This window comes from Perca fluviatilis, chromosome 3 (genome assembly GCF_010015445.1).
Source record: "Perca fluviatilis chromosome 3, GENO_Pfluv_1.0, whole genome shotgun sequence".
NCBI classification, from domain to species: Eukaryota; Metazoa; Chordata; class Actinopteri; order Perciformes; family Percidae; genus Perca; species Perca fluviatilis.
The window spans coordinates 17694800-17722074 of record NC_053114.1 but is presented as its reverse complement, the minus strand read 5'-3'; the positions used below and the strand labels follow the sequence as shown (position 1 = coordinate 17722074).

The window sequence follows — 27275 nt, the reverse complement described above, 5'->3', positions numbered from 1 at the left end:
AAATGGGATGTGTGGCGCAGCTGCCATGCTTTGTATATTCCAGCTGTGTGTCACACCTCTTCTTTTTTTTTTATGTCACAGGTGCTGAAAGGACTTCTGCAGACGATACGCATGTGCATCCTCGCTCATAGCCCCTCTGGCACGCCTCCTCTATCCTCAAGATGCATTTTAGGAATCGAGGCATCATTCAAGACGGCGTGCTAAGATCGATTTTGGGGTCACAGGCAGGAGGACAGAGGAGAGAAGGAGACGAGGAGGCAAAAAACATGAGAGATGAGAAGAGCCCATTGTTAGGATTTCTAAAGATGGTGTTAGGTCATCACCAAGCCTTGGGAGGCCCCCCCCATCAGAGAACAAACACCACTAGAGAAAACAAAACAGGAGCACTTTTTTTATGAAGCACAGACAGCATTTGGGGAACTCCAGTCAGAGGAAAACAACCCAAATAGTTTCACACTCAGCAAGATCCATATGACAAACCATTATATATACTGTAGTAGAACCACATACACAAGGTTATATACACAAAGCTTGTTTTGCTTCTTAGAAGTTAAAGTCGTCTGAATCATCTGAATACAGAATGGGACACTTATTATTTGAACATTAAGAAAAAAAGAAAAAAAAAAAAACACTCTCTGAAGACCGATAGGTGGGAGTGGTTTGGGTAGAAAGACAGAACCCCTGACACTAATATTCTGCGAGGAAAGCTAAATAACTAAGAATTATTTAAGAAATGCATGTCTCTCCTTCCCTCGTGGAGCAGGTGAAAAAGAAACACATTATTTACAAAGATAAAGCTCAAGAACACAGCAATAATAAATGCAAACAATGTGCCTGTAAACACACACACACACACACACCCACACACACCCACACACACACAAATACTTTCAGAGCTGTAAACCTTATGAGCTCTGTTTAAAGTAAGATGGGAGCTGAAAGGTTCCAACTTTCCTCCTCTGTGAGCTACAGAAAGCAGTTCAATATTTTTATTTAGCGCTCATCACTTGCTCCCAGAAAAGTCCCTGACTCTAAAAGAGTTCGGTTTTGGAGGAGGAAAGTCAAAAACTTCCCTCTGAATTCAAGTGTAGCAGGTTATGGCCCCAAGAAGTGAGGGCATCCTTTTAAATTACAAGATGAGTGTCGGGGGCCCCGGTTCAGACCTGGCATTAACATGCGCCTTGGGCGATCCGATGACAAGTGGACGGCTCTCCGTACGGGTGTTCACACCAGGCATTAGAAGGCTTCTCCACATGGGTCTTTAGTGACCCCTTGTGATCACTTCCCCACTCTATACGCAAATAAACACGCAGTAAACACATGGCTACATATACAATACAGCAGCTGTTGCGAGGCAACATTACAGGAACATCTGTAGTAATATCCTACATATCTGTGATTTGGGGTACATTTTATTAAAAGGTCCCATGGCATGAAAATTTCACTTTATGAGGTTTTTTAACATTAATATGCGTTCCCCCAGCCTGCCTATGGCCCCCCCAGTGGCTAGAAATGGTGATAGGTGTAAACCGAGCCCTGGGTATCCTGCTCTGCCTTTGAGAAAATGAAAGCTCAGATGGGCCGATCTGGAATCTTGCTCCTTATGAGGTCATAAGGAGCAAGGTTACCTCCCCATTCTCTGCTTTTCCCACCCAGAGAATTTGGCCCACCCATGAGAGAGAGACATCATGGCTTTCAAACGAGCAAAGTGGCAGTTGGTCAAGGCCGCACCCCCACCCTCCACCTTCTCTCTTCCTCAACAGCTACAGACACAGAAATGGCACATCCTAAGGAAAGCTCATTGTGGGACAGGCTCTAGTGGCTGTAATTCTGCACCAAGGCTGAATTTCGGGAAAGAGACTTCAGATACAGTATTAGGGGACCACTAAGGCCTATATAAAAGCATCCAAAGAGTACCAAGTCATGGGACCTTTAACCTAAAAACATAAGGTTATTTTATACCAGTAGCCAACACCGCAGTCGTTACCTGGCAAAAAGGTGGCATTGAGGCACCGAGCGTCAGAAAGCCGCGACAAAGAGCTCTTTGATCTGTGCAGAGCAAAAACGCCGACACATCACAGACAGCGGGATAATCTAACCCTAACCCTGACAGCCAAGACACAACATTTACCGTGATTTCTCCGTGGTTCTTTGACATGAGAAATACTCATACCTCAATGCATCTTGGGTGCGTTTACACCTGTACTTAGAGCTGTCCACTTGTGATCGGAAGACGCAAGACGTACGCTAACGTCCGGTCTGGACAGGGGTCGACCGTGTTAGTTGGGGTTGGGTCTGCGACGCTGTGTGTTGGTAAGTTGGTCAGTTTCTCTGTAATGCGTGTGAGTGTTGGTCAGTTGGTTGGATACCTGAGATTATGTCTGGTGTCAGGGGTTAGAGACGAAGACGAAGAGCTGCTGGTTGCTGTGAAGAGGGATGTGAGAGCAACAGAGGACAGAGGGAATGAGTGGATGAAAGAACGGAGGGATGAGGAGGAGAGGTGACATCAACCAGTGACCTTCTTTGCCTCCTCTTGCTCATTACCCTCCGTCCTCGTCTCGGTGATGTCCGCGGAATCGAGGTCCTCCTCCTCTTCACTCTGCCCTCTCTCCTCTTCATCGTCTTCCTCCTCCTCCTCTTCCTCCTCCGTACTTTCCTGGCTCTTCCCCAGCTGCAGGTTTTCCAGGGTCTTTGACACCCAGGATTCGATGCGGCTGCTGAGGGTGGGGACCTCCACAGAAATGGGCTCAGGGGTGTAGTCCTCCTCCTCCTCCTCCTCCTCTTCTGCCTCTTCCAACATGCCGGGCACCAGGGTGGAAGTGGTGGAGGTGATGGAGGAGTTCAGCGGGCCCCTGCAGCTCCCATCCAACGAGCCCGTCTCTGTGCTCTGCTGAGAGGCCAGCTCCAGCCTGTCGTCAACCCGGACCTCGTCTCTCTCACTGGTACCCTGCGTCAGTGTCGGAGGCACTGCCCTGGGCTGGGCAGCAGTGGAGCCGGGCGGCGCGGCGTTGGCCGCCAGGGTCTCACCGTCTTTCTGGGCGGCTGTGGCAGGTGCAGGGCGACTCGGCTCAGCCTCTACAGGCTCCAGGGCATCTGAAGTCTCCACCATACTCCTCCAGTTGGTCTCTGAAGGAATTTATAGATTTGATATGCTTCATAACTGGGACTTGTACTTACTTAAGTAATCTGAATACGTCGTTCCAACATTGATTACGGACAACACCTAAAAAGCCACTACAGAAAATGAGGGCGCTTACCGTATTCCTTTTCATTGACCTCTGAGATAGGCTCAGAGAAGATGGAGCAAAAGGAAATAGCAGAAGCAGCAGAGTGGTTGCGGGAATGCCCCATGTGGTGTGGGACTTTCTTGTCATTTTTCAGAGCCTCCTCGGCCTGCTCCTGCTCCAGAGCTGACACCATGTCCTTGTAGGCCTTCCTAGCCTCTTCTGTCAGAGACACCAAACGGTTGAAGAGACCCTGAAGGAGGTTTAACCAAGTCAGTAAGAGGCAAAATACAAAAACAAACATGAGATGTTCAGAGATTATGCTGTGTTTCTACTGCTCTATACTGACAACTACTGACCCATTGTATATATTTTATTTGTTCATTCATTCACGATAGATAGATAGATAGATAGATAGATAGATAGATAGATAGATAGATAACAGTCAATGGGTTTTAGTGGATAGGTTGGACTTACCTCAGCTCCAGAATAGTTGAAAATGCCAACCACGCTAACAGGCACTAGTTTGTTGACGCAGCGTCCAAGAGCTTTTCTGCCCAAGGCAAACACAAACGGGATCTCCTGATCCCTAGCCATGGCAATTACATTGTATAGAGCTTCATCCAATCCACCTGCAACACAGTCAACAATCAGTGACTCAAATGTATCAAATTTCAGAAAAGAAATGAACACCAGTAACAGAAGATATCAGCTAATGACTTGAACACTAAAGTGCAAAAAAACCTGCCTTTTTGGGAATACCGAAGTTGGTTCTGCCCTGTTGCGAGTGTTTTTCATGAGTTTCTCTTTTTTTTTGGAAATTTAAACCGGCAATATGTTTTTGCCCACTTGGGGGCAGTGGACACAATTATATATTTTTTAATTACATGGACATATAATTAACTTTTAAGTTAATATGGCGAACTCTTGCTTATTTACACATCCAGCAGTTACGGAGCAACATCATCATTCACCTGGAGTGGTATTTCTGGATACCTGGCGAATGCAAGTCCAATATTCAGTCTAGCTATTCAGTCTGCCGTTTTGTGCTAAACAGGTGGTGTACAGACTTAATTTTAACATCCTTTACCTTTCGCCTGGATCTTTTCACAGTTGGGAGAGATGATGACACACTTAATCTTATGCAACTTCATGTGCTTGGTGACCTCTCTGAGACCCATGACCAGGCGGCGTTTGGATTTGGCCTTGGTAGGATCCTTCTGGTAGACCCGCTCCTGGAAGCGAACCAGTTCCTGTAACAGCATCGTCACGCTCTCATCTATCTCCTTACTCAGCACTTGGTTACAGTACCTGCAGATTAAAACCATGAGAGGGCAGAGAAAAATGTTCAAAGGAGTGCTTTCATCTTTTGGGTGGCTACAAAGCTAACAATGACGATTGACATAAATATTAACTGGCACAAATAATGCTACAAAATGTTTTTCGAGTCAATTGACAAAAATAAAAAAAGAATATGAACAATTTTGATAACAGAGAAAGCAAAAAATTCAAGCAAAAATGATAAACATTATTTGGTTGCAGCCTTTAAATTGTGATGAGACGCTGCTCCTCTTTGTCTTACAGTGGGGCAAAAAAGTATTTAGTAAGCCACCAATTGTGCAAGTTCTCCCACTTAAAAAGATGAGAGAGGCCTGTAAATTTCATCATAGGTACACTTCAACTATGAGAGACAAAATGAGAAAAAGAAATCCAGAAAATCACATTGTAGGATTTTTAATGAATTTATTTGCAAATTTATTGGAAAATAAGTATTTGGTCAATAAAAAAAGTTCATCTCAATACTTTGTTATATACCCTTTGGTGGCAATGACAGAGGTCAAACATTTTCTGTAAGTCTTCACAAGGTTTTCACACACTGTTGCTGGTATTTTGGCCCATTCCTCCATACAGATCTCCTCTAGAGCAGTGATGTTTTGGCTGGGCAACACGGACTTTCAACTCCCTCCAAAGATTTTCTATGGGGTTGAGATCTGGAGACTGGCTAGGCCACTCCAGGACCTTGAAATGCTTCTTACGAAGCCACTCCGTTGTGTGGTGTGTTTGGGATCATTGTCATGCTGAAAGACCCAGCCAGATTTCATCTTCAATGCCCTTGCTGATGGAAGGAGGTTTTCACTCAAAATCTCACGATACATGGCCCCATTCATTCTTTCCTTTACACGGATCAGTCGTCCTGGTCCCTTTGCAGAAAAACAGCCCCAAAGCATGATGTTTCCACCCCCATGCTTCACAGTAGGTATGGTGTTCTTTGGATGCAACTCAGCATTCTTTCGCCTCCAAACAGGAATGGTTGAGTTTTTACCAAAAAGTTCTATTTTGGTTTCATCTGACATTCTCCCAATCCTCTTCTGGATCATCCAAATGCTCCCTAGCAAACTTCAAACGGGCCCTTAACATGTACTGGCTTAAGCAGGGGGACACGTCTGGCACTGCAGGATTTGAGTCCCTGGCGGCGTAGTGTGTTACTGATGGTAGCCTTTGTTACTTTGGTCCCAGCTCTCTGTTGGTCATTCACTAGGTGCCCCCGTGTGGTTCTGGGATTTTTGCTCACCGTTTTTGTGATCATTTTGACCCCACGGGGTGAGATCTTGCGTGGAGCCCCAGATCGAGGGAGATTATCAGTGGTCTTGTATGTCTTCCATTTTCTAATAATTGCTCCCACAGTTGATTTCTTCACACCAAGCTGCTTACCTATTGCAGATTCAGTCTTCCCAGCCTGGTGCAGGTCTACAATTTTGTTTCTGGTGTCCTTTGACAGCTCTTTGGTCTTGGCCATAGTGGAGTTTGAAGTGTGACTGTTTGAGGTTGTGGACAGGTGTCTTTTATACTGATAACAAGTTCAAACAGGTGCCATTAATACAGGTAACGAGTGGAGGACAGAGGAGCCTCTTAAAGAAGAAGGTACAGGTCTGTGAGAGCCAGAAATCTTGCTTGTTTGTAGGTGACCAAATACTTATTTTACTGAGGAATTTACCAATTAATTCATAAAAAATCCTACAATGTGATTTTCTGGATTTTTTTTCTCATTTTGTCTCTCATAGTTGAAGTGTACCTATGATGAAAATTACAGGCCTCTCTCATCTTTTTAAGTGGGAGAACTTGCACAATTGGTGGCTGACTAAATACTTTTTTGCCCCACTGCATGCAACAGTTAACTGAATACACATGACACAGGAACCCTAACCCTAACTCTAACCCTAACTTGTCATGACAAAAACCGAATGACACTTACTAAAAGAAGCGTTATGTGATAAACATTTATGACTTGTTTATAATGTTTTATGACATGTGACAGTGTCATGACTCATGTCAGTCTTATGTAGATACCTTAAAGTAAAGTGTAACCCACAGTTTATACAGCTGTTTTATGACAACATTGTTGAACTGCTTGTTGGTTGTACTTATGCTATTACACTTTGTTGCTATCGGACCATTTTTCTGAATCAGGATGAGCCTTGCAGCCTTTTTAAGACAGGCAGAGCCATCAGCAAGCATGCATACTCCCAGTAGCTCCGTGGTTTGATAAAATCGGAAGATCGACGTAGTGTGGCCTGAGGAACAAGCCTCCTGGCGTTTAGAGCTGAGGAGGAGGAGCTTGGCTACAGAGGGCTTTTGGAGGCTTTAAATGCAAAATCTGTTAGAGAAGGGTGGGCTGGGACAATAGGCCTACAGCTGAAGACACAGAGAGACAAAGCTGCGTTTGTGACCACTGGCATACATTTTTGCTGAGAAGGAACAATGTGCTCGGCGTCTGTGCCATACTCTACAATTCTTTATTGTACAGTTCCACCCTTAAAAACACCCGTTAACTTTAGTACACTTCTCACAGCCAAGGCTCTGGTTTTGGAGTGGGAGAAATATTTGCTTTGCTAACCATTTGTTGTCACCACATGGTGCATTCTTAAGACATTTCGATGCCAGGGATTCCTACAAAAGGTCTGCCCTGTTCAATATTATTTTTCTCAATCCGTGTGGGGTGAGAGTGTGTACTTACTCTCTGAAACGTCGGCTGTGGATCTTGGTGATGGCATTTGAGGCCATAGGACTCCCGATGCCAGAGCTGGCAGGAGAACCCTGGGACACTGGGGTGATGCTATATGGAGAGTTCTGACTGGCCGGGGAAAGGGATGCATCACTGGGCATACTCAGACCATTGTCTGTGGTACAAACAGCAGACCAGAAATAGTTAGAAAATAAATCATGGGTAAAAAAATACGGGTACACCACTGAATTGTTTTCACTTCTTACTAATAAATTACCCTCACTTTCTTGGGAGGCAGGCTCTCGTGCAAGATCATCAGTGAAATGTAGAGACTCATCCCCATGCTCCTCCTGGCCTGAAGACTCTTGTTCTACACTCGTCTTCCCTTTCTTCCCTTCACGTTCCTTCAAGATAATCTATCAAAACACAGAACAAACATGTCAAAAACAAGGGCATTAAAAAGATTTGCAGGTTCAAAGATCCATTTCTTTTACCAATTTGTATGTAGACTAAATAACATCTTCCTCTCAAGTCTCCTAAACGATTAACTTCAACTTAAATCATTAACCTTCTTAAGGGCTGTCGGCCGTTTTACTTTAGGGATCTCCCTCTCCTTCCCTCTCTTGATACGGGGGGCGGTGGAATCCAGGGCATTGTGTGGGGCCGAGTATGGCTGCTGATGACCCTTCATCATGGATGGCATGCTGGTCAAGCCTGAACCATGGAATGGAGTAGTTGTTCCAACTGGAGAGAAGGACAACAAAGTCAGAATACAGGCAGAATGTTTAAGTACATGCAGGTTAAAAAGAAATTAGGAGTGTGTGTTTTGTGAGTCGGACAATCAATATATATTTAATGTTTTGTTTACATGGGAATGTAAGGACATTTACAAAAGGCATAAAAATGCCAGAATTTTAGCATTAGCCAAAAACAGCAAAACTAAAATTGAGTTGAATCAAAACTTTAACAAGTCTACACTTAAACCCAATATTGTCATTTACTGCAGGACTGTTGTATTGTGAGATGCTTATTTATCTTCTTTTACAACTCGTAAATGCCTGATTGAGTTTATGAATACCTGTAAAAGACAGTGGCTTGGTATTGGTGAGTTGTCTGGCCTTCATAGCCTGCTGGTGTTTCTCCAAAGCTGCCAGCATGTCTCCCAGGTCCAACTCGACAGAGGTTTTACTCTTCTTCCCTGCTGCTTTGGTGAATGCCTCCTGCCGCGCGAGGAAAGATAAGGTAGAACAAGGTCACACCACTAATGAACCAGTCAAATACAACTCAGGCTCAGAATGGCAATCATAGGCCAGGCAGTGGTGAGGACCAGAACTGATGAAATAAGGCATAGAAACGCATCAAAAAGCCATAACATTCAGTCTGAATCCATCTGACGTGACTAGCTCACATAGTGGAAGTTTATACCTGTAATTTCTTCTGCTCCATGCTGATCTCCGAGTACTCCTGTGCAGTGGCCAAGGCAGCAGCCAGAGCCTTCTTCCTCTGGCTCTTGGCCCTCTTGGGAACCGAGGTGGTAATGGGGATGGGTGTCTGCACAATGTTGATAGGGGAGTTTTCTGGCAGGTTATCCAGCTGTGATGCGTGCAGAGACACAAGTTAGTATTAAGTAGGGGTGTAAAGATAAACCGATACAAGAGTCAGATATTCGACACAAATTCTGCAAAAATCGATACGTTTGTCAAAAAAAAAAAATCTTTCCAAAGTGCACTCTCTATCCCTCTGCACTTCTGTGCCTCTAGCCTGTGCTTGTGTATCTGTGAGTGTAACCTGTGCCTCTCCTGCTGGTTTGTGATGTTCACATACAGCATACAACACATACAACATTCACACACTGAAAGAAATGTCAGCAGCACCGCGTACTACGCTGCCTGATGTTTACATCACATTTGCAGTCTTCAAAACGTGCAGCTGTATGGCCTTGACCAACTTTGATCGTTTGAAAGCCATGATGTCTCTCTCTCATGGGTGGGCCAAATTCTCTGGGCGGGCAAAGCAGAGAAAAGGGAAGTAACCTTGCGCCTTATGACCTCATAAGGAGCAAGATTCCAGATCGGCCCATCTGAGCTTTCATTTTCTCAAAGGCAGAGCAGGATACCCAGGGCTCGGTTTACACCTGTCGCCATGTCTAGCCACTGGAGGACCATAGGCAGGCTGGGGGAACTCATATTAATGTTAAAAAACCTCAAAAAGTGAAATTTTCATGCAATGGGACCTTTAAGAAGGAGACATGTACACTGTGTATTTTCAAGTGTATTGATTTATTAATTTGCATTGTTTTTGTATAAGATGGTACACCGTTTATGTAGATATGTTTTAATTCATCTGAGAGGGAGAGATACACACCCATAGGTAGTATTTAGTAAGTCCTGCATTCAGTCAGCACATGGCACAGAGAGCCTTTATAAACAGTTGTCTTAAGAAAGCCCTTTCCATGGCACCTGGGTAGCTCACATGTAGAGCGTGCACCCCATGTACAGAGGCTCGGTCCTCGCCGCAGCTGTCGCAGGTTCAATTCCGACTTGCGACCCTTTGCTGCATGTCATTCCCCCTCTCTCTCTAAAAATAAATAAAGCGCTTTTCCTTACCAGGTTTTTGGGCAGTTTAGGTTGCGCGTGTGTCTGGGCTGAAGTAGATTCTGGTTTGGTGCTGCGTTGGACAGCCCCTCCAGTAGTGAGATCTGGGAACTCGTCTTCATCCTGACAAGAATGTAGAAAACGTTTCAACACAACAGACTCTGCCTAAAACAAATCTATAATGAGTGTGATGGTGACAGTGCTGCAAGAAACCTTCTCTCACCTCAAAGTAGAGGGGCTCTGGGGTGAGCTCAGTACTAGTGACCCCTGCTGGCTGCAGCCTCTGCTCCGATTGGTTCGGCGGCACACGCCCTGGATAGCCACTGTGGAAATCCTAAAAAGGCAGAGACAGAGAGAGAACACAATAGTCAAACAGTTTACCACTGGTATTCCATAAGTTCATTATCTTCTGTGTACATGCTGTCAAGTTATGAAAACAGATACTGATATGCTCATGAAAGTTTCCCAATAGGTTGATTCATGTACACTCACCTAAAAGATTATTAGGAACACCTGTTAAATTTCACGTTAATGAAATAATCTAATCAACCAATCACATGGCAACTGCTTCAATGCATTTAGGGGTGTGGTCCAGGTCTAGACAATCTCCTGAACTCCAAAATGAATGTCAGAATGGGAAAGAAAGGTGATCTAAGCAACTTTGAGCATGGCATGGTTGTTGGTGCCAGACGGGCTGGTCTGAGTATTTCACAATCTGCTCAGTTACTGGGATTTTCACGCACAACCATTTCAAGGGTTTACAAAGAATGGTCTGCAGTCCTGTGGGCGAAAATGCCTTGTTGATGCTAGAGGTCAGAGGAGAATGGGCCGAGTGATTCAAGCTGATAGAAGATCAACTTTGACTCAAATAACCTCTCGTTACAACCAAGGTATGCAGCAAAGCATTTATGAAGCCATAACACGCACAACCTTGAGGCGGATGGGCTACACCAGCAGAAGACCCCACCGGGTGCCACTCATCTCCACTAAAAATAGGAAAATGAGGCTACAATTTGCACGAGCTCACCAAAATTGGACAGTTGAAGACTGTAAAAATGTTGCCTGGTCTGATGAGGCTCGATTTCTGTTGAGACATTCAGATGGTAGAGTCAGAATTTGCCGTAAACAGACTGTGTGTGTGATGGACAGATGTGCATTATGTGAGAGATGTGTATTTGGAACTGGCGACAAGTGTTGATAGCCCTCTGCTGAAGAACTTCCATCTTCAAATGCCATATTAAACCAACAGTATGCTAATAATTCATTTAATTGTAATAATACATATTTCTCAAAACTGTCAGGGTGTTATCAGATAGCAATTAAATTAATTAGCATCCAATCCAATTAGGGATGCTAATATTGCATAGCACTTTTTTATGAATCCGAAATCAGGATAAGAAAATTTTGACACCAACTCATGTGCTTTCCTGCTCACCTGGCTATTCATTCTGTTGATACCCCTGTCTTCAGTTGATGCTAAAATACTCCTTATTTGTTGTCTCAGTGCATTTTTTGTTCCATCCACAACACCAGTATACACATGCAGGCTCTGTTCCCGAGAGAATGAAGAATTACTGTACATTGATCCATCCTAATCTGCTGCTCAGTAAGCTTAAGTGCAACTTACATAATGCAGCCTTTACGCCAAAATGAATTTCAGTTTACCTATTCTCATTAGTTAATATCATAGTTGTTCCCCTGACATACGGCAACCTTTTTACTCAGTGTCTGCGGCAATGGGATCTACTGTACAGTACCTGTGAGAAGTTCCTCTGTTCAGGATTCTTCCTCTGGTCTGCTCTGTGGAACTGGCTGTTCCTGTCTCCCCAGGACTTCTGGGTAGCCTGAGAGGCTACATTTACCCAGGTACTTGCTAGTAAATAACATGTTAAAATAAAAATATATTATATACACAGGATGCATAATAGATAAGGCTATAAAAGCACTGTGTGAACATGTGAGGTGAAGGAAGGGTTCAAAAATATGTTGCATCAAACTTACCTGTCATTACACCAGCCTCTACTCCCTATACATCATAGAAAATATGGAGAGGGTAAAGAAAAAAAAGACAAGTTAAAGTGTAAGTATGTGTGTATATGTAAATATGCCAACACCACTGTGAGAGCAACAGCACCCATTGGTGCTGTTATAGGAGTGGAGTCTTGTTTGTTGCGACACGTCCTAGTTGTTCTCTGTGGTAGGTCTATGACCTCTACCATTGCTACTACAGTACAAAAAGCTGCCATGACCATAATATTTATTAGATTTAAAAGTGTACTCCACTTATGCAATGAACATACTTCCAGCCAGAAATTCAGTTAACTTCAGCTACAATCTGACAATTTGCAATCATCATTTCCTACCTGCAATTACACAAGTCAAAATAGACATTTATGCATTGTTCACTGTAAGCCGGTTGAGTCTGGAGCTGATGGTAAGTAGCCAACTTACTGTGGGTGCTGCTGTATTTGCTGCTACCCCTGCCGCCTGGTTGTGTTTGGGGCTACAGTAGCCACTGTCGCTGTCTATATCTGCCTCACTGGCACCCTGCTCGTTGTAGCCTTCAGCTGGATGGGACGCCCGTCTTCTCTTTGTCCGGTTCTTCCACAGCAGGGGACTAGCCCGCTCAGCAGCACACCGCCCTGACACCTCACCTGGGAAATCTGAGGGCAAAGCAGGAGAAACTCAGACCTGAAATTAACTTGTTAACATGTTACAAAGTGGAATAAAACTGCTACCATCATTAACATATATGTGTTTATAAAAAAGCTATATAAATACAGTAGCCCAAGTTTCAAGTTCTTTATTGTCATGTGCACAACAATTACATAGAAGCAGTCATTGGCAAATGAAAATCTTAAATCTCAGGCTCAATTCAACAATGTTCATTAAATATGTATAAAAAGAAAATCACGCACGCAAAAAATGTGAATCTAAGACAAAATAGTGCTAAGTTAAAATACAGGGATAAAATATGATAAAATATATTTGTTGTAGATGATAATTCCACAATGAATAAACTGTAATGTAAACAGGGATGTAGTAGATGTATATGCATAACACACACACACACACACACACACACACACACACACACACACACACACACACACACACACACACACACACACACACACACACACACACACACACACACCTGAAGTAAAATTATATAAAAGTAAAGTTACAATAAGTGATGAGCTCAAGAGTTCAAAATGATGAATCAATCAGGATTCATTGAACACAAACTTGGACTTTTAGTTAACTGTATGACATTTATCATGCCACATAGAGTAAAACCACAACTGAGTAGCCAAACTATTTACACAGGCCCATAACTGATGACATCATGAGCTGCACACATGTTAACCTCTCCAACTGGAGACTCTGCATTCCAGTTCTTTTTATAAGTTAAGCATAAGCATCATCAACCTGTACGACCAGACACGCTCTTACTGGCATTGTGTACCGATTCCTCTTGGACAGGAAAGATTCTTGCTTACAGGCGAAGCAGACAAACAACAAATCTGTCTGGAATGTTTTAAGCGTCTGCTTCCTTTCAGCCACAGGACAGAAGAACATCACTGACGTTGGTCATATACTTCGCTTCATCAATTCAAGCTCAGAATTTCCCCCTAACAGGCTTCATATCTTTAGTTGGCTTGTTAGTTAGTTTTTGTTGGATGTTTCTGTTAAATTTGTAAAAGTTGATTGTTAAAAAAACATCTGTATACACCCTGCATGGTAGGACTTCGATGTATCTTTAATTATTGCAGCAGTATTCTTACCGGTCTGCTGTGCTGCATCCACCAGCATGACTGTCTTGGTCCTACCATCAGGCCCCAAGGTGCAAACCTCTTTCTGCACAGCTACACTTCTGGTTGGAGGCCGGCGACCCCTCGGAGGCTGGCACACACCTAACTGTTGCTGTAGGAGAAAGAAACAGAGGCAGGGCATGCTCACCAAGATTGAGGATGAGGAGGGACACTGTATTTTAGTGATACAAATAACATCAATGGCGTCAATGTGACAGTATCACAATAAGCTGCTAACCTTTGAGAGAACATTAGGTCGGACCATGCCTCTCCCCCTTTGACTAGCCATCCCATATGCTGGCCCCAGAGGCAGTGGTCTTTCACTGACATCTGCTGAGACAGGGTTGACCACTCCAGCTTGCACAGGACCTGCATAGGTGCCAGGGAAGGGCTGGTAGAAGCCCATCACAGGTGGGCATGGAGTGGGCATAATCTGGTAGTAAGCGTAGTCGTTGGAGACAGGAGGCTGGGGCGTAGACAAGATGGGGTAGGCCAGGTATGAACCACCAGGGCTGGGGTTAGGCTGCTGCCAGCGCAGCTCCCCTCCATTATACATAGGATGTTGCCTGTGAAGGAGTAGAGAGGTAATATGATAAATTACTTCTGACATTCTACTCTTCCAACTAAGAAGAGCCACCAAACTCAAATAATTTGTCTCTAGCAATGCAGTCTTTGAGCAATTCTGGATATTCACTTTTTGGTCTATTTCAGTGCTTTTTCATGATTGATAACTGCATTTCACTATTTGTTGCAGCAAAGGGTTTGAGCGGCTGTCCAAATCCAATCTAAATTCCTTGTCATAACATAAACAGAAACATATGGATATTATGGAAAGTACTACAGGACACTTTACAAATTCTCATATGAAACCATAAAACGAAGGCTGTGATGCAGGTTAAATAGTCTTAATACTAAGCTATTTAGCGGTCAAATGGTATTTTATTGTAGGCCAATTTAAATGGTGCACTGTGCACCTGCATTATATGGGAAAGGAAGAGATTAAAAAGAAACGTAATGACTCTGTATTGGCAGAAACTCAATGTTAAGAAACTCACATACTCAGTATAGAGAAACATCGCGACATCCTGAATTAATCCTGGCATTGTGTAAAGTTTTTGGGACTTTTTTTCACTTATTATAAACATTTCTCAGTTTGTATTTTCTCTAAACATCCAGCAATGTTGGTGAGGCTGATTAAAATGTGTTCCACAAAATAAGAAGCCCCATTAGAAAGAGAGGGGCTCAAATAAGGGGTGTTGGTTAACATCTGTGATGCCGCAGTGATGTTGTGCATGATATGGTTTGTTTGGGGTGTACATGGTATACAGAAATGTTGATAAGGATCCAGATGACATTTTCACAGCCAGCCGACTATAGCGGGCATTTCCTTGAATTCAAATAGGGGGGGGGGGGGAGGAAACAGAGGAACGGATGTGTGCAAGGATACTGCAGATCACACTGGACAAAGAAAGAGCCACTGGAAGCATAGTTTGTTCCACGTAAACTAACTCTGGGGAGGTTTCCATTTCCATAAGCAGTATTAAACTACTCAGCAATCTAATGGCTCTCACTCAATACACTGTTTAAAGGATGTGATGGGGATCTCTTTTGAGAAACACAACAGGGACACAGCGTTTCTTATTATTGTTATAGTAAACAGTGCAGTGAATGAGTCCATCTGAAAATAGAAAGGTCCAGAAGAGAGCAGATTGTTCTTGTGCAGTTCAAAATGGGGACACGAGACTTCTAACAATACCACAAGGAATAGCAATATTTGCCAAAGTGGACAGCATTGACAAAATCCATAATGGTCATGAACTAGAACCACTGGTGCCATTAGCTCAGACTTAAAAGGGGGTTCAAACGACTGGCTTTAGAGTTTCACCCATTCTCAAATCTCCCCCCTAAGAGACTATACCTGTTGGGTTGGTTCTCCTGGACGAAAGGGTAGCAGGTGATGAGGTAGCTGGGTATGGGAGTGGTTTCCACCCCTCCACCGCCCCCTCCTATGCCTCCCCCCCCTCCTCCTCCGCCTGCCTCTCCAGAAAGACTCATACTGACTAGGGATCCTTCGAGACCTTTCTTCTGTGGGATGAACGGTTCCACTTCGGCTGAAAGTTTCACATCCTGCAACGAAAGACAAATGAACAGCCATTACAGTCACACTGTGAGCAACAGCAGCCAAATGATTGACTACATGGTTCGTTTGCATGAGAAGTAGGTCTACGCCAAAGAGCAGAGATCTAGGTCTCAAATTGCTCAAATAAAGTTGTCACCACATTCTCGGCTTGTATTTTATCAAGCCCACTGTTCGTCTTCTCTCTATCTACACAGTACAAAGGATCACATCGTTTCCTTATGGTTATTGCCATCCCACACTTATGAGATGGATTAGTTCTAGGGTGGAAGCAACAATCCATATCTGCATAGTAATAAAAATCTACCTGCATTCTTCCATAATTTGACTTTATTGTTAGGGCAGGTTTGTGTAGTTTGTTAAGCTCTCTCTCTAGGGCTTACCATTTGTAAGACTAATGACACAACTTACCAACATCAACTCTCAAAACATTGTTAAAACTACAATTGTATGAGTAGATCTATGCACAGGCATTTTTATTAAACTGAGTATTGAATGTCTGCCACAGAGAGAGCGAGAGAGAGAAAGAGAAAGAGAGAGAGAGAGTCTACTCTGACCAACCTATTTGTTTAGTGGTAATCACAGGTGAGCACTGATTTCTTCATACTGTTCCAGTTGGTTTACAGTCTTGAGTGTAGGTAAGCCTTATAAAACTAACTTTCTGTCATATTTGCTGAAACTGACCCTATATTCCAGTAGAACTACATGAAGCAAGTCATTAAAAAAAATCTGGCACCACCTACAGCCTGTAGTGCAATTCGCAAAAATCCACCGCTCCCTGTTCAGATGCGCCACTCAGGGCCAGGGGGTGTCTAACTGCATGTCAATCACTGCTCATGCACACGCACACGCACACGCATTCATTCTCCCTTGAGGGGGGAGGGGCTTAGGAGACCGTTTTGGGCTTTAGCGGAAAGTGGGGAGGGACTGAGAAGATGTTCAACTTTTTTGGCTAAGTCCTGGATCTTCACAATCCTATCTACGGCACCTTTAAAAGAAGGTATCAGGCCTAAACACAAGCACATAAAACATTTTGAGTTCAAAGATAACTTATATAATTTATATATATATATATATATATATATATATATATATATATATATATATATATATATATATATATATATATATATATATATATATATATATATATATTTAGTAATATTAAGACACAACTGCCAGAGGATCTAAGCTAAATACATAACATGTCAATAAAGGGTCATAGCTATTTGACCGTCAATTTCTCATGTAACTAAGACATCTGCAACTAGATAAACAGAGTTGAGCAATATAAACAATGACCTTGGTAATATGTTGAGGTGAGTCTCTGTACCTCAAAGCCAAAAACAACTTCATACTGTACTGTCATCTAAACTAAAAAAAACTAAACAGCCTCAAATGGATAAGATATGCTTGGCGATGACACCAACTAACAAGCAGGCCTACCTTAATAAATTAAGCAAAAATCTAATAAAAAAACATGTCACTGCTGAATGTACTATATACTATATGTAAAAACCAACAGAACAATGCTTTCCACATTGAATACACTTTTAAACCACTGATCCTTATCTAAAAAGTCATGATTGTAAAATATTAATATTATATATTATGTTGATATTTGTTAATAAGTTATTCATGACAAATAAAGAATGTTGAACTAATAGCAATATAATATCATGTTTGTTAGTGCCGGTATAAATGCATTAACTTTTCCTAAATTTCCTTACATGCTTGTCAGACAAAGTGAACGATCAAGAATTCCTCCTGAAAATGGGCAACACACAAACATTTTGTTCAACATGTCAAAGAGTTATTGCTATAATGCCATACAACTTTAAATCAAGAAGTAATTGAAATTACCAATTTGTAGCAAAATCCCAAAACATTTTCCTAAATGGCAGGGTGCTCCTCATTTGACATCATGGTGGCATTGGTCTAACCTGAGGAGGCCACTCTGTCTAAGAGGTCCCATTTAAATAATCTGCTATTTTGCAAAGTATAGAAAAGGTGACAGGGTTCAGAGTACAAAGGCGCCCCCTCACTTCTCTGAAACAGTGGTTGGGATGCATGAATAGAGTAACCAGTGTGGCCAGTGGAAGTCACACAGACAGCTATTGTCTCCCACTGCTACTGTCCGTGGGTGGCTCTCTGACTTTTCCTTCGATAATCTATAGATCCCATACTATGTAAATAGTATCATGGTGAATGGAGCCTGTTCTACCAGTTCACTAAAGAAGACCAAACTACAGTTGTAAGGAAAGATTTTTACAAACCCTCAGGAAGCAGCATCCATGCCCAAACTGATGCAAGGATTTAGGACTACAGTAGTTGGTCTGAACCTGTACATTGGTAAGGTATAGCTGACAGGGTGTTGTTATAGGATTAAGTGTGAGAGGATAAAATAGGAACAGTACTGATAAGCTAATTATAAAGCAAGCCATAGCATAGAAGACCTTGTGTGCACTGGTGGTGAACCTTGTTTTCTAAACAGTGGGGAAAAATCTAACTATCAAAAAAGAACAGTTGTGAAGAAAAAAAAAACAGAGCTTGTCAGATGATCCATCTCTTGAAACAACCATGTGTGTCTTTGTAGTAGCTGTGTGTTAGTGAGAAGGTGAGTGAATAGCTGCGATTGTGGAAAAGGCAGTGAGGTCAGACCCAGATGTGCATTCGTTAGGGATGAAAAATCTCGGAGTGATTACACTGGGGGCTACTGATCTCACACGCCTTTATGTATTTGTGTAACCACTTATTCTCACACCAGTTGATGTACTGCAACCCGGATGGGCCGTTTTGAAAGTAGAGTATATGCATTAAAGCTTTTAAAGAGATTTTACGTTAATGAAGACAGAACGGATATATCACGACACTACATTACACATTTTGAGATCCAGTAAATCTGACACAGCCCCCGTGTTGTCAGCCAGAAAACACCATCGTTCAATGTGTTAGCTAACGGATTAATCGGAGGCATTGGCAATACGCCTTGGGAGACCAAAACCAACCTCACTAAACTAAACTTTCTGCATTGCAAACAGCGACAGAGGAATGCCATACATGCAGAAGAACCAGATATTCCTCTACGGAAGATCCACGAAACTAACTAATGACAACAACACAGCTCTCATGCACACATTCCTGTCCGACTGAAACCTTCTTGATAAGTCCTTTTTACGTTAACGTTACCTCTCCAAACAATGTGACCCAACTATACATGTTCCAAAATACTGCTAACGTTAGCTGTAACGTTATCTATCGCTCTGCTTAAAATGACAAGCACCGTCAAATGACAGCTGAGGTATTTAGCTTTGAAGCTAGCTAGCTATCCAAGCTAACATTTAACACAAGACTGTCTTTCTGGTCTTATCGCATAAGAAATATTGTCACGGAAATAAATCTAAATAATTTTGCAAAACGACCGAAAATACGTCAACTGTGACAAAAGACAAGAAATGCATTATAAGTTATTTTCTAATGTGCTGCAGTTAGCTCACTAGCCAAATTGGATAACTGTTTAGATAGCTGCTTCCCATGACACAACACCAACACCAAATAATGTGCTGTTGGTATGAAATAGCAAATTTAAGTCACCACTAAGCAACGCTATTAATTAACGTTATAATTACAATAACAGAATAGCGGCTTTTTTTTTTAAATAACGTTAACGAGTGCGCGATGTTGGGCCTCGGCTGCATAAACTAACGTTCCTTCGTCCACAAGCTAAAGCTTTAGCCAGACCCCAAACAAAAAAAACAGATATTAGATACCTTATTGTCACTAGCGTCCATGTCAGGAACCGTCACCGCGACAGTCAGTCATTGACCAAAATGTTGACGTCAGGATGTGGGTCTTCTTAATTTCTTCATTATAAATGATAATAATAATCACTGAAGGCTTATTAGACTCACACCCAGGTCCCACTGACCGCCGACTGTTGCTGCGTCAGCTGGCTGCGGCTGCGCTCTCCAGACTAGCTTGTAGCTTGGGCGATGAGCTCCCTGCGAGTGAGTGAGCGAACTGCTCTCAGTATGGAAATAAGAGTCACCTGGAACGGAAACCGTCGAGGCTCAAAAACCTTTTACTGGCTAGGAAATGCAGTATGTCACGAGAGCACAGAAATACCTTCAAAGAGTGATTCAAATCCAAGTAAAAGAAAGATTTATTTTTGTCTCATTTATGACAGTTAAAAACATTTTATTCGACTCCTACTCGCCAGTCACAGAGTTCAAACATTGTAGCTAGTCAAAGGCAGCTGAATCCTTTTAGTGCTGAGAGAAATGTTTATTACCAACAGGCAACAGTGTACATTAAAATACTGTGTACACGTTTTCATACACATTTGGACTTTCTTTTTTTTCTTTTTTTTTTTTTAAACAACTGAAGCATTTGTGTGTTGCACATGGAAGAATCTGCCAATCAGGAACATGAAAAACAAAAATACGTGTCAGCGATTTCCTCTCATCACCACAAAACAACACACTTTGAACACGTTCTTTGAGTTCCTGGCGTCTTCCTGAATATGGTGGCATTCTCAAAACCTGTGCTGTGCATCTTGTCTCGGAGGATTTACTTGAAGAAGCACAGTAGCATACTTTATGGATGTATTCAAACATGCCATTTTCCTTGTCTCTTGATTTTACATGCCATCATGTGAGCTTGCTAACAATGGCTTGGTTGAGAGAGTTCAGCTGATTTGTCCATTTGTCTAAAGCTGTGTAGCGAGCCCCTCCTCTCTTCTGGTAGTCCAGTTCTAGTAGCTGGTTGACTTGGTCAATTCGGCCGTGGATCGTGCTGAGAAAAAGAAATAAAAAGAAGGTATCAGACAAACCACACATGTTGCAATAAAAACTAAATTCCCTAAACATTTTAGTCAAGCTCTTATAGTTGAGTCTCAAAATGCCAATTCGACAGTTCCAGTCGTCTAGTAGATGTAATTGTATATCTGAGTTGGCTGTTAATTGTGGGATAATGCAGTAAAGACATTGAATGACAACACTAAAATATGTGGCATGATTGATTGGGAATGCCCAGTACTGAAAATCCCCAAAACAATCTTGAAGAGTCCACTGTTTATTAAACATGAAAGTCTGTACTTAAGAAAAAAAAAAGGGAAAAAAAAAATCCATTTGTTTTTTACAAATTGCTTATGCTTTCAAAATGAGTGGCAGTAATTAAGAAAATAACCTCTTTAGCATGTCAGAGAATGATGCCAACAATGACTACGTTTACAAGCTGTCAATTTTCGGGTTATGGTCGGGTTAAGGTCACTATTCGGGTTTCTGAAACATTCGGAATAACCCGTTTACATGCGTGAGCAGAGAGAGTTACTCCTGTATACATGGCATTTGTAATCAATTGGCAATATCCCGATGTAAACGGCGACCCACGGTTAGCGTCTGGATGTACGGACAAACCCTGCTTCGCGTAACTTTTCGGTCACCTTCTTATAAATCTCACTATCTCGGTACTTTCTGCCGTCAACAAAAGACATTATATTCATGGTTTTCACCACACTAATGAAGAAAGTGTGGTGCTGTGCTGTGTCTCGCCATGTTTACCTCTACTTCTTGTTTACTTCCGGTATACTGCGCGCAGGTTTTCTGGTGCATACAATTTCCTCTACTCAAAAGACCAAGATTCCTTGCGAATAGAACATGCGCAGAACACAAATCAATGTTCCTTTTGATGGGGATATGCAGATACGCGTTTACATGACCACAATTTCGGGTTAGAAAAGGGGTAACCCAGGGATCATTTTCGGGTTTTTAAAAACCGGAATATGAGCATATTCGGGTTTTTGCCGGTGTTTACATGGCCGTGCGCAACCGGGTTATTGCTAATATTCCGGTTTTGAACGGGTTATTGGCTGCATGTAAACGTAGTCAATGTTAAACAATGTAAAAGTTATTAGTTTAAACATTGTACTCAACAGTGTGGGATGTGAGGCTGTAAATAGCATATCACTATTACAAAATTATGTTAATTTAGTAAAAGATGTCACTGAAACTGTCAATTCATACCGCCTGGCTCTCTTGAGGGCCAAAAGATGGAAACTATGAGGAACTACAACTATTAACAGGAAGGGAGCTATTTTTTTTTTCTTTGACTTCTCAGAAGGCACTTGAGGAAGTAACTTACTTATCCAAGATGCACTGCACCAGCAAACTCTCCACATCACACACATCAATGTTCAGCTCCTGAAACACAAGAGAAACAGCCAAAAATCATCCTCACATCTGTAAAGTATGGCAACTAGATTAAACATTAAAGGATGCACAGAATTCAATACACTAAAAATCCTGCTGTAAATATTTTGTTAGATGTGTTGCAAAAGACCTGTGTAGAAAACCTATCAAACAAGTATGTAAACTAACAAGTAAATAAATACAGAGAATGTGAAAAAGGCATTAACAACAACCAACAAATACTGTTTATGTAAAGCATTAGTGATAACGGTCATGCATACTGAGAGATGAACCAGAGACATGAGGAAATACCATTATATCCTCATACTGATGCTGCCTTTTTAGCTTCTCTATATTTGTTACTGTCATTTTAAGTACAATACAACCTCAACTACGCTTTGTGAACATGTACAGCTGAAATTAAAGATAAAGACATTACCACACTAGTGAGGGGAAAAAAGTATTTAGAAGAATCTTTAAAAAAAATAACTGACAAGAAAAACAGGCATGAATCTAAAATAATATATATAATTTATTTATTTTTGTCAAGTGTTACTTTGTGTGTGGATTTCATTATTATGTATGAATTACGTTATTGCTGAAACTGTATTTAATTGTATTATATGCAACTTAAGGCATGCCAATAAAGCTCTGCCCCCATTACCAAATTTCTAGCCGCAAAGCCCGACCAAATCTTGCAACATTTGTTTTTACTTTGACAGTTGTAAAATGTGATTATTTTTGTGCTTTCTTAAAATTATACCTTTTTCTTCCTTTATATGACCGATTAGCTTTCTAATAATATTCCAAGAGACTGTGATCAACGAGGAAAGATAACAGATAGTCAGTCACCGTACAGTACGGGAAATGTTTTGATCACGTGGACTTACCTTAGAAATGAAAGGGATGTGTATTCTCGTGTACGGTTTGATGAGTTTGATAAGTACTTGAGTTCTAATGTTCCGCAGGAGCTCTGCAACACAACATCAATGATCAGCTACACACAAAAAAAAAAGCTTAAAAAGTCAACAGCTTAAAAAAGGTTTTTCCACACATGTATCGTGCATGTGGACTGAAGTCACGTTCACCACTCACCCTCTATGTGCTCTCTAATGAAGGGGTCGTCCATTATGTTACTGTGATTTGTTTTCAAGATTTTCTCAAATTCAGTGATGTCATTGTTCTGGTAGGCGCTGGAAGGAAAAAACAGTCAGTGTTGTTATATTATACATTGTGTCTCCTTGACCCACATGAAAAGTCTCATCCTGATAGCTGTCAAAGACATTTCAAAATATTGGACTTTTTGTAAATACTATTCTTGTTACAGTTGTGGGTGTGTGTTCTTAGTTTCTTGTTTATGCAATAACAATTTTCAATATATGCATGGGACGTGAGCAATTTGAGACAGTGCCAGCTATTTATGTAAACATGAGGACAAACGAGAGCAAACAAGGAAGCAGAAGACAACTAAAGGCTTTGGGAAGACAATAGTCATGTTCCATACTTTCTGCAAATACTGTTAAATGTACACTATGTTCACAGGGCTCAGTTTTGGCAACTGGTATAAATTATAATAAGATAATTAATGTTGGTAATGTACCCTTTTGTACTAAGAGGAAGTGATGCAAGATAACCATTAAAAATGTGAACATACTGCACACACCAAACTGTAATGACTAATATGCAACTGTGACACAGGGAATGACAAGCACAGCTGAAATACTGACCAAAGGAAATAATGTAAGCATCTGTCCATTCAAACCATTATAGAAACACTTTTTCATTACTAGCACTCAGGGTCTAATTTTATAGTTCTGGCCACCAACAGTAGCATTTTGTGATATAAAGATGCAGGACACAAAGCACAGTCACGTACAGTGTGCTGAGGGCCTGCTAGCACACACCTAGGACGCACTTGAATAAAAAGGTGGATTCTGGAGTTACTCTGTCAAACGCAACCTTACAACTGAGTGCATGGGATAACCATACAAGAGTCAGACAGTTCAACCATATTATCTAAGCCTATTGTTTAAAAAAAAGAAAAGAAAAATGATCTGCTATAAACATTGTAGGTGCATTCACTTTTGTTCTCACTTACAAATAGTTTGGACAGTCAGGTTAAACAACTGTCAGTACTAAAGTAGTGTCACTATTCTTGTCGCTTGTCCATTTGTGCTGCTTTGTAAAACTGTGGCCGTCAACATGGTATAGATCTCAGAATAATATTGGTGACTAAAATGTTACAGATAGAAATAACAGCCAACACTATAATAGCAAGACTTTGGTTGTAAACAAAGGACAACAAAATTACATTAATACATTAATGTATGCTTACCTTACTAAGTTTGTCATTGCTAGGATCTCTGGGTCATTTTTGTATGGTTTGGCCTGTGGAAAAAATATAAAAAGTTATGCATAGCACTAAAAAGTTAAATAAAGTAAATGTCAACTGAATGACCACAAAATACTTTCAGCATAAAGGCTGTGCTTTATAAAAAGAAATTGCACAAAGCTATGTGGGAACCACTAGTCTAGCCATTAGTCTCTCTCATGTTTTAAATTCTTACATACAGTATATGCATAATTATTAAAAGGAAACATTTCATATGGTAACAATGACTTTCATACCTCTTGTGAGTCAAAAGGGTTTATTCCTGACTTCATCAGCATGTTGGCTAGGACCAGGTACTTCAGGCATGTCGTCCTTCTTGGGCTGCCAGACTCATCGTAGTTTTTAAAGGCCTCAAAGAAGTCGGTGTGAGCTTTCTCAAACTCACCCTCTCTCAAATGCATCTTTCCACCACACTCTGGTCAGGAGCAGACAAGCACAGGCCATTCAGTGAACAGCTATGACGGTGCATAGTGTTGGCAGTCACACTTAAGACTAAGCTAAACAACTGAGCTATGGATGAAGGAGATATGTGCACCATCATACCTCTAATAACTCCCATTATGAGCGGGTGAGGAATGGCAGATTTAATGTGAAGTGACTGCTCATACAGGGCTTTCAGTTTCTTGTTGTTTTTTTGTGCTGTGTACATCTGGATCTCCAGAGCATAGATCTCCAACAGCTGTGTGCCTTTCTTCAGGTCATCCTCTCCATCATCTGTCTGTAGTTGATTTAAATATAGAACCACCTATTAGATCATTATTGTGGTTAAATCTACACATATATATATATATTTATACATTTACACACACATGCTGAGAAAAAAACTTTGGTCTCATATACTGAGATACTGATACTCTTAACTGTTTAACAAGGTTTGAATGACAAAGCAATCAACAAGTTGAGCAACCACAAAATATTCTATGAGATCTGCAAGGTAAAACCTCTTTTTTGTATCTAATCCAAAAAAGTTATTATTAACTTAATTATTGCATATATAGACAAACATGATTAAGAATTGATCTAATTACTTGACATGACTGGTGAAGTTGCCTAAGGATCTTTTGCAGTTTCCCATACTCTTCTCTCTCCAAGTACAGCTTCCCCAACTGTAGGGGAGGAACAAAAAAAATAAATAAATAAAGAAAGAGCATTTTGTACAACTGTTTTACTAGGAAATGATGGTTTAAGACTACCTGGAGTCATAGAAGAACTGTTGTTTACCTTTGTGTTAGTTTTAAACCACAGTCTGTCATTTTTTGCATCTTTCAAAGCCTCCAATGTGGTTTCGTAGAACTCCTGTAGTAAGTCCATCTAGCAACACATAAAACACATTTCAGAAAACTGCAAGGTCTAAGGACACAACATTTGTATCTGCCAGCTGGATTTTCCCATGTCATACTGTCAATCCCTACCTGTTTGGAGGTAGAGATATAGTCCAGAATGGAGTTGATGGACTTCTCTGAGTAGTTCCTGGTGACAGCACTTCTGATGTATGTAAGGAGCTGTTTGTACCTGTTCATCATCTCGGGAAAATTTGTCTACAGGGTTGAGACACAAAGAAAAACACTCCTCAAAAAGTCATGTCTGATGGAGTAAGTGTAAACAAATTATGGCATGTGTTGCAGAGCCTACCAGCTTGAAGTTGATTTTGATCATCTGTTTTAGTGCTTTGAATCCCCATTCTCCTTTCTCTCCTTCTAGTTCCAATACCTGAACACACGATAAAACCAACACATGTCAGCAAATGTTGTGCTTTTAAAGAACTGAGATTAGAAGTTCATAATGTTTTAATGGAGTACCACCCCACCTTCTGGAAACTGCTGAGTGCTGCTTTGGGATCATCCTCCTTCAAGGCTTTGGAGTTGTAGTACTGGTTCTCCAGGTCCACATTTGGCTCCGAGTTACTGTCCTCTGAGTATTCCTGAATGTAAGCACATAATCATGTCAAAGTTCAAATCACAAGATCCAAGCCAAACATAAATTACACGTTTGCTAACAAAAGATATCAGAAACTTTTAGCTAGCTAACACAAAAGGCAGGGGTAGCAAATTGCCCCTGAATATAAATCTGCAGATATGAGCCTTAAGCTAACGTTAAGTTAGCCAATGCCATGGCTTGCTAACTAGCCGATTGGTTTGCTTGTCATGCCTATAACTTAAATCCAAAGACAGCTGAACGCATACACCCTAAATTAGCTAACTTATCTAGCATGGTTCAAGTTTATTAATATTAGCCAACTGCATTGTAGCTGCCAGCTAGGAAGCTAACGTTAGTCATCTGCTGTCATCATTGGTATTAGCCAACAAGCTAACTAAACAGCTAACATTAGCTAGCTAGCCCGTACTGTCGGCCCTTCACTGTTAGCGCTCAACGGTTAAACGGTTACAATGTATAAGCAAAAAGTAAATAATTTCAGTTACAGATACCAGGTCGTAATCTTCTTCATCGTCGCACATGAAATCGTCCTCCATGTCAGACATCCTGATGGTCTTCCTTGCTCGTATTCAGGGACAGTCAGTAGCCCGGCCTGTGCTGTGTTTTGCAGCGAAGGTGAGGTGGTGGTGGTGGTGTGTGTGTGTGTGTGTGTGTGTGTCAGGATGCCAAGAAGCAACAGCCCGATTTCTGTCCATAGATGGTGCTATTGGATCGCCTCTGATACTTGATTAACTTTACACTGAGAAAATGTTTCACCAGCTGCAATCCTCTGGGTATTTTAGTATGACATGGCTGTAGTTGCATACTTTTTAAACAGTGTAATATTAGAGTTGAGTTTTAGTCTTACATCCAGTGGTGAAAAGTAACTAAATACATTTACTCAAGTAGCCTAGGCCTACCTAACTTGGGTATTTCCATTTGATGCTGCTTACATTCATCTGACATCTTTAGGGAGTTACGTGTTCATTTCAAGATTCAGATTATAAA

General features: G+C 41.4%; 2 protein-coding genes across 7 annotated transcripts; both read right to left on the bottom strand.

Moving 5' to 3' along the window:
• Window positions 1-1817: 1817 nt before the first annotated feature.
• Window positions 1818-19772, bottom strand: secisbp2l (SECIS binding protein 2-like). 5 transcript variants are annotated; one of them, XM_039794850.1, is made up of 20 exons: window positions 19544-19772; window positions 15555-15763; window positions 13875-14202; window positions 13610-13748; window positions 12273-12484; window positions 11823-11847; window positions 11579-11694; window positions 11257-11370; window positions 10849-10905; window positions 10045-10155; window positions 9834-9944; window positions 8653-8820; window positions 8306-8447; window positions 7796-7971; window positions 7505-7643; window positions 7240-7402; window positions 4315-4535; window positions 3702-3856; window positions 3258-3477; window positions 1818-3126 (listed from the first exon to the last, which is right to left on the bottom strand). In XM_039794850.1, the coding sequence occupies exons 1-20, from the start codon at window positions 19562-19564 to the stop codon at window positions 2507-2509; spliced, it is 3447 nt and encodes a 1148-aa protein (XP_039650784.1). In that variant the 5' UTR covers window positions 19565-19772; the 3' UTR covers window positions 1818-2506. The 5 variants fall into 5 exon arrangements, with proteins under 5 accessions (XP_039650784.1, XP_039650785.1, XP_039650787.1 ...); XM_039794851.1 differs by having other exon boundaries at window positions 7511-7643; XM_039794852.1 differs by lacking the exon at window positions 10849-10905 and having other exon boundaries at window positions 2507-3126.
• Window positions 19773-19949: 177 nt separating this feature from the next.
• Window positions 19950-26967, bottom strand: cops2 (COP9 signalosome subunit 2). Of its 2 annotated transcripts, none has more exons than XM_039795908.1 (13): window positions 26774-26967; window positions 26161-26274; window positions 25986-26063; window positions 25766-25891; window positions 25575-25664; window positions 25382-25459; window positions 24897-25071; window positions 24590-24768; window positions 24297-24349; window positions 23057-23154; window positions 22852-22934; window positions 21915-21973; window positions 19950-20567 (listed from the first exon to the last, which is right to left on the bottom strand). In XM_039795908.1, exons 1-13 carry the CDS (start codon window positions 26831-26833, stop codon window positions 20423-20425), a joined length of 1338 nt encoding a protein of 445 aa, XP_039651842.1. In that variant the 5' UTR covers window positions 26834-26967; the 3' UTR covers window positions 19950-20422. The 2 variants fall into 2 exon arrangements, with proteins under 2 accessions (XP_039651842.1, XP_039651843.1); XM_039795909.1 differs by having other exon boundaries at window positions 26780-26967.
• Window positions 26968-27275: the final 308 nt, after the last annotated feature.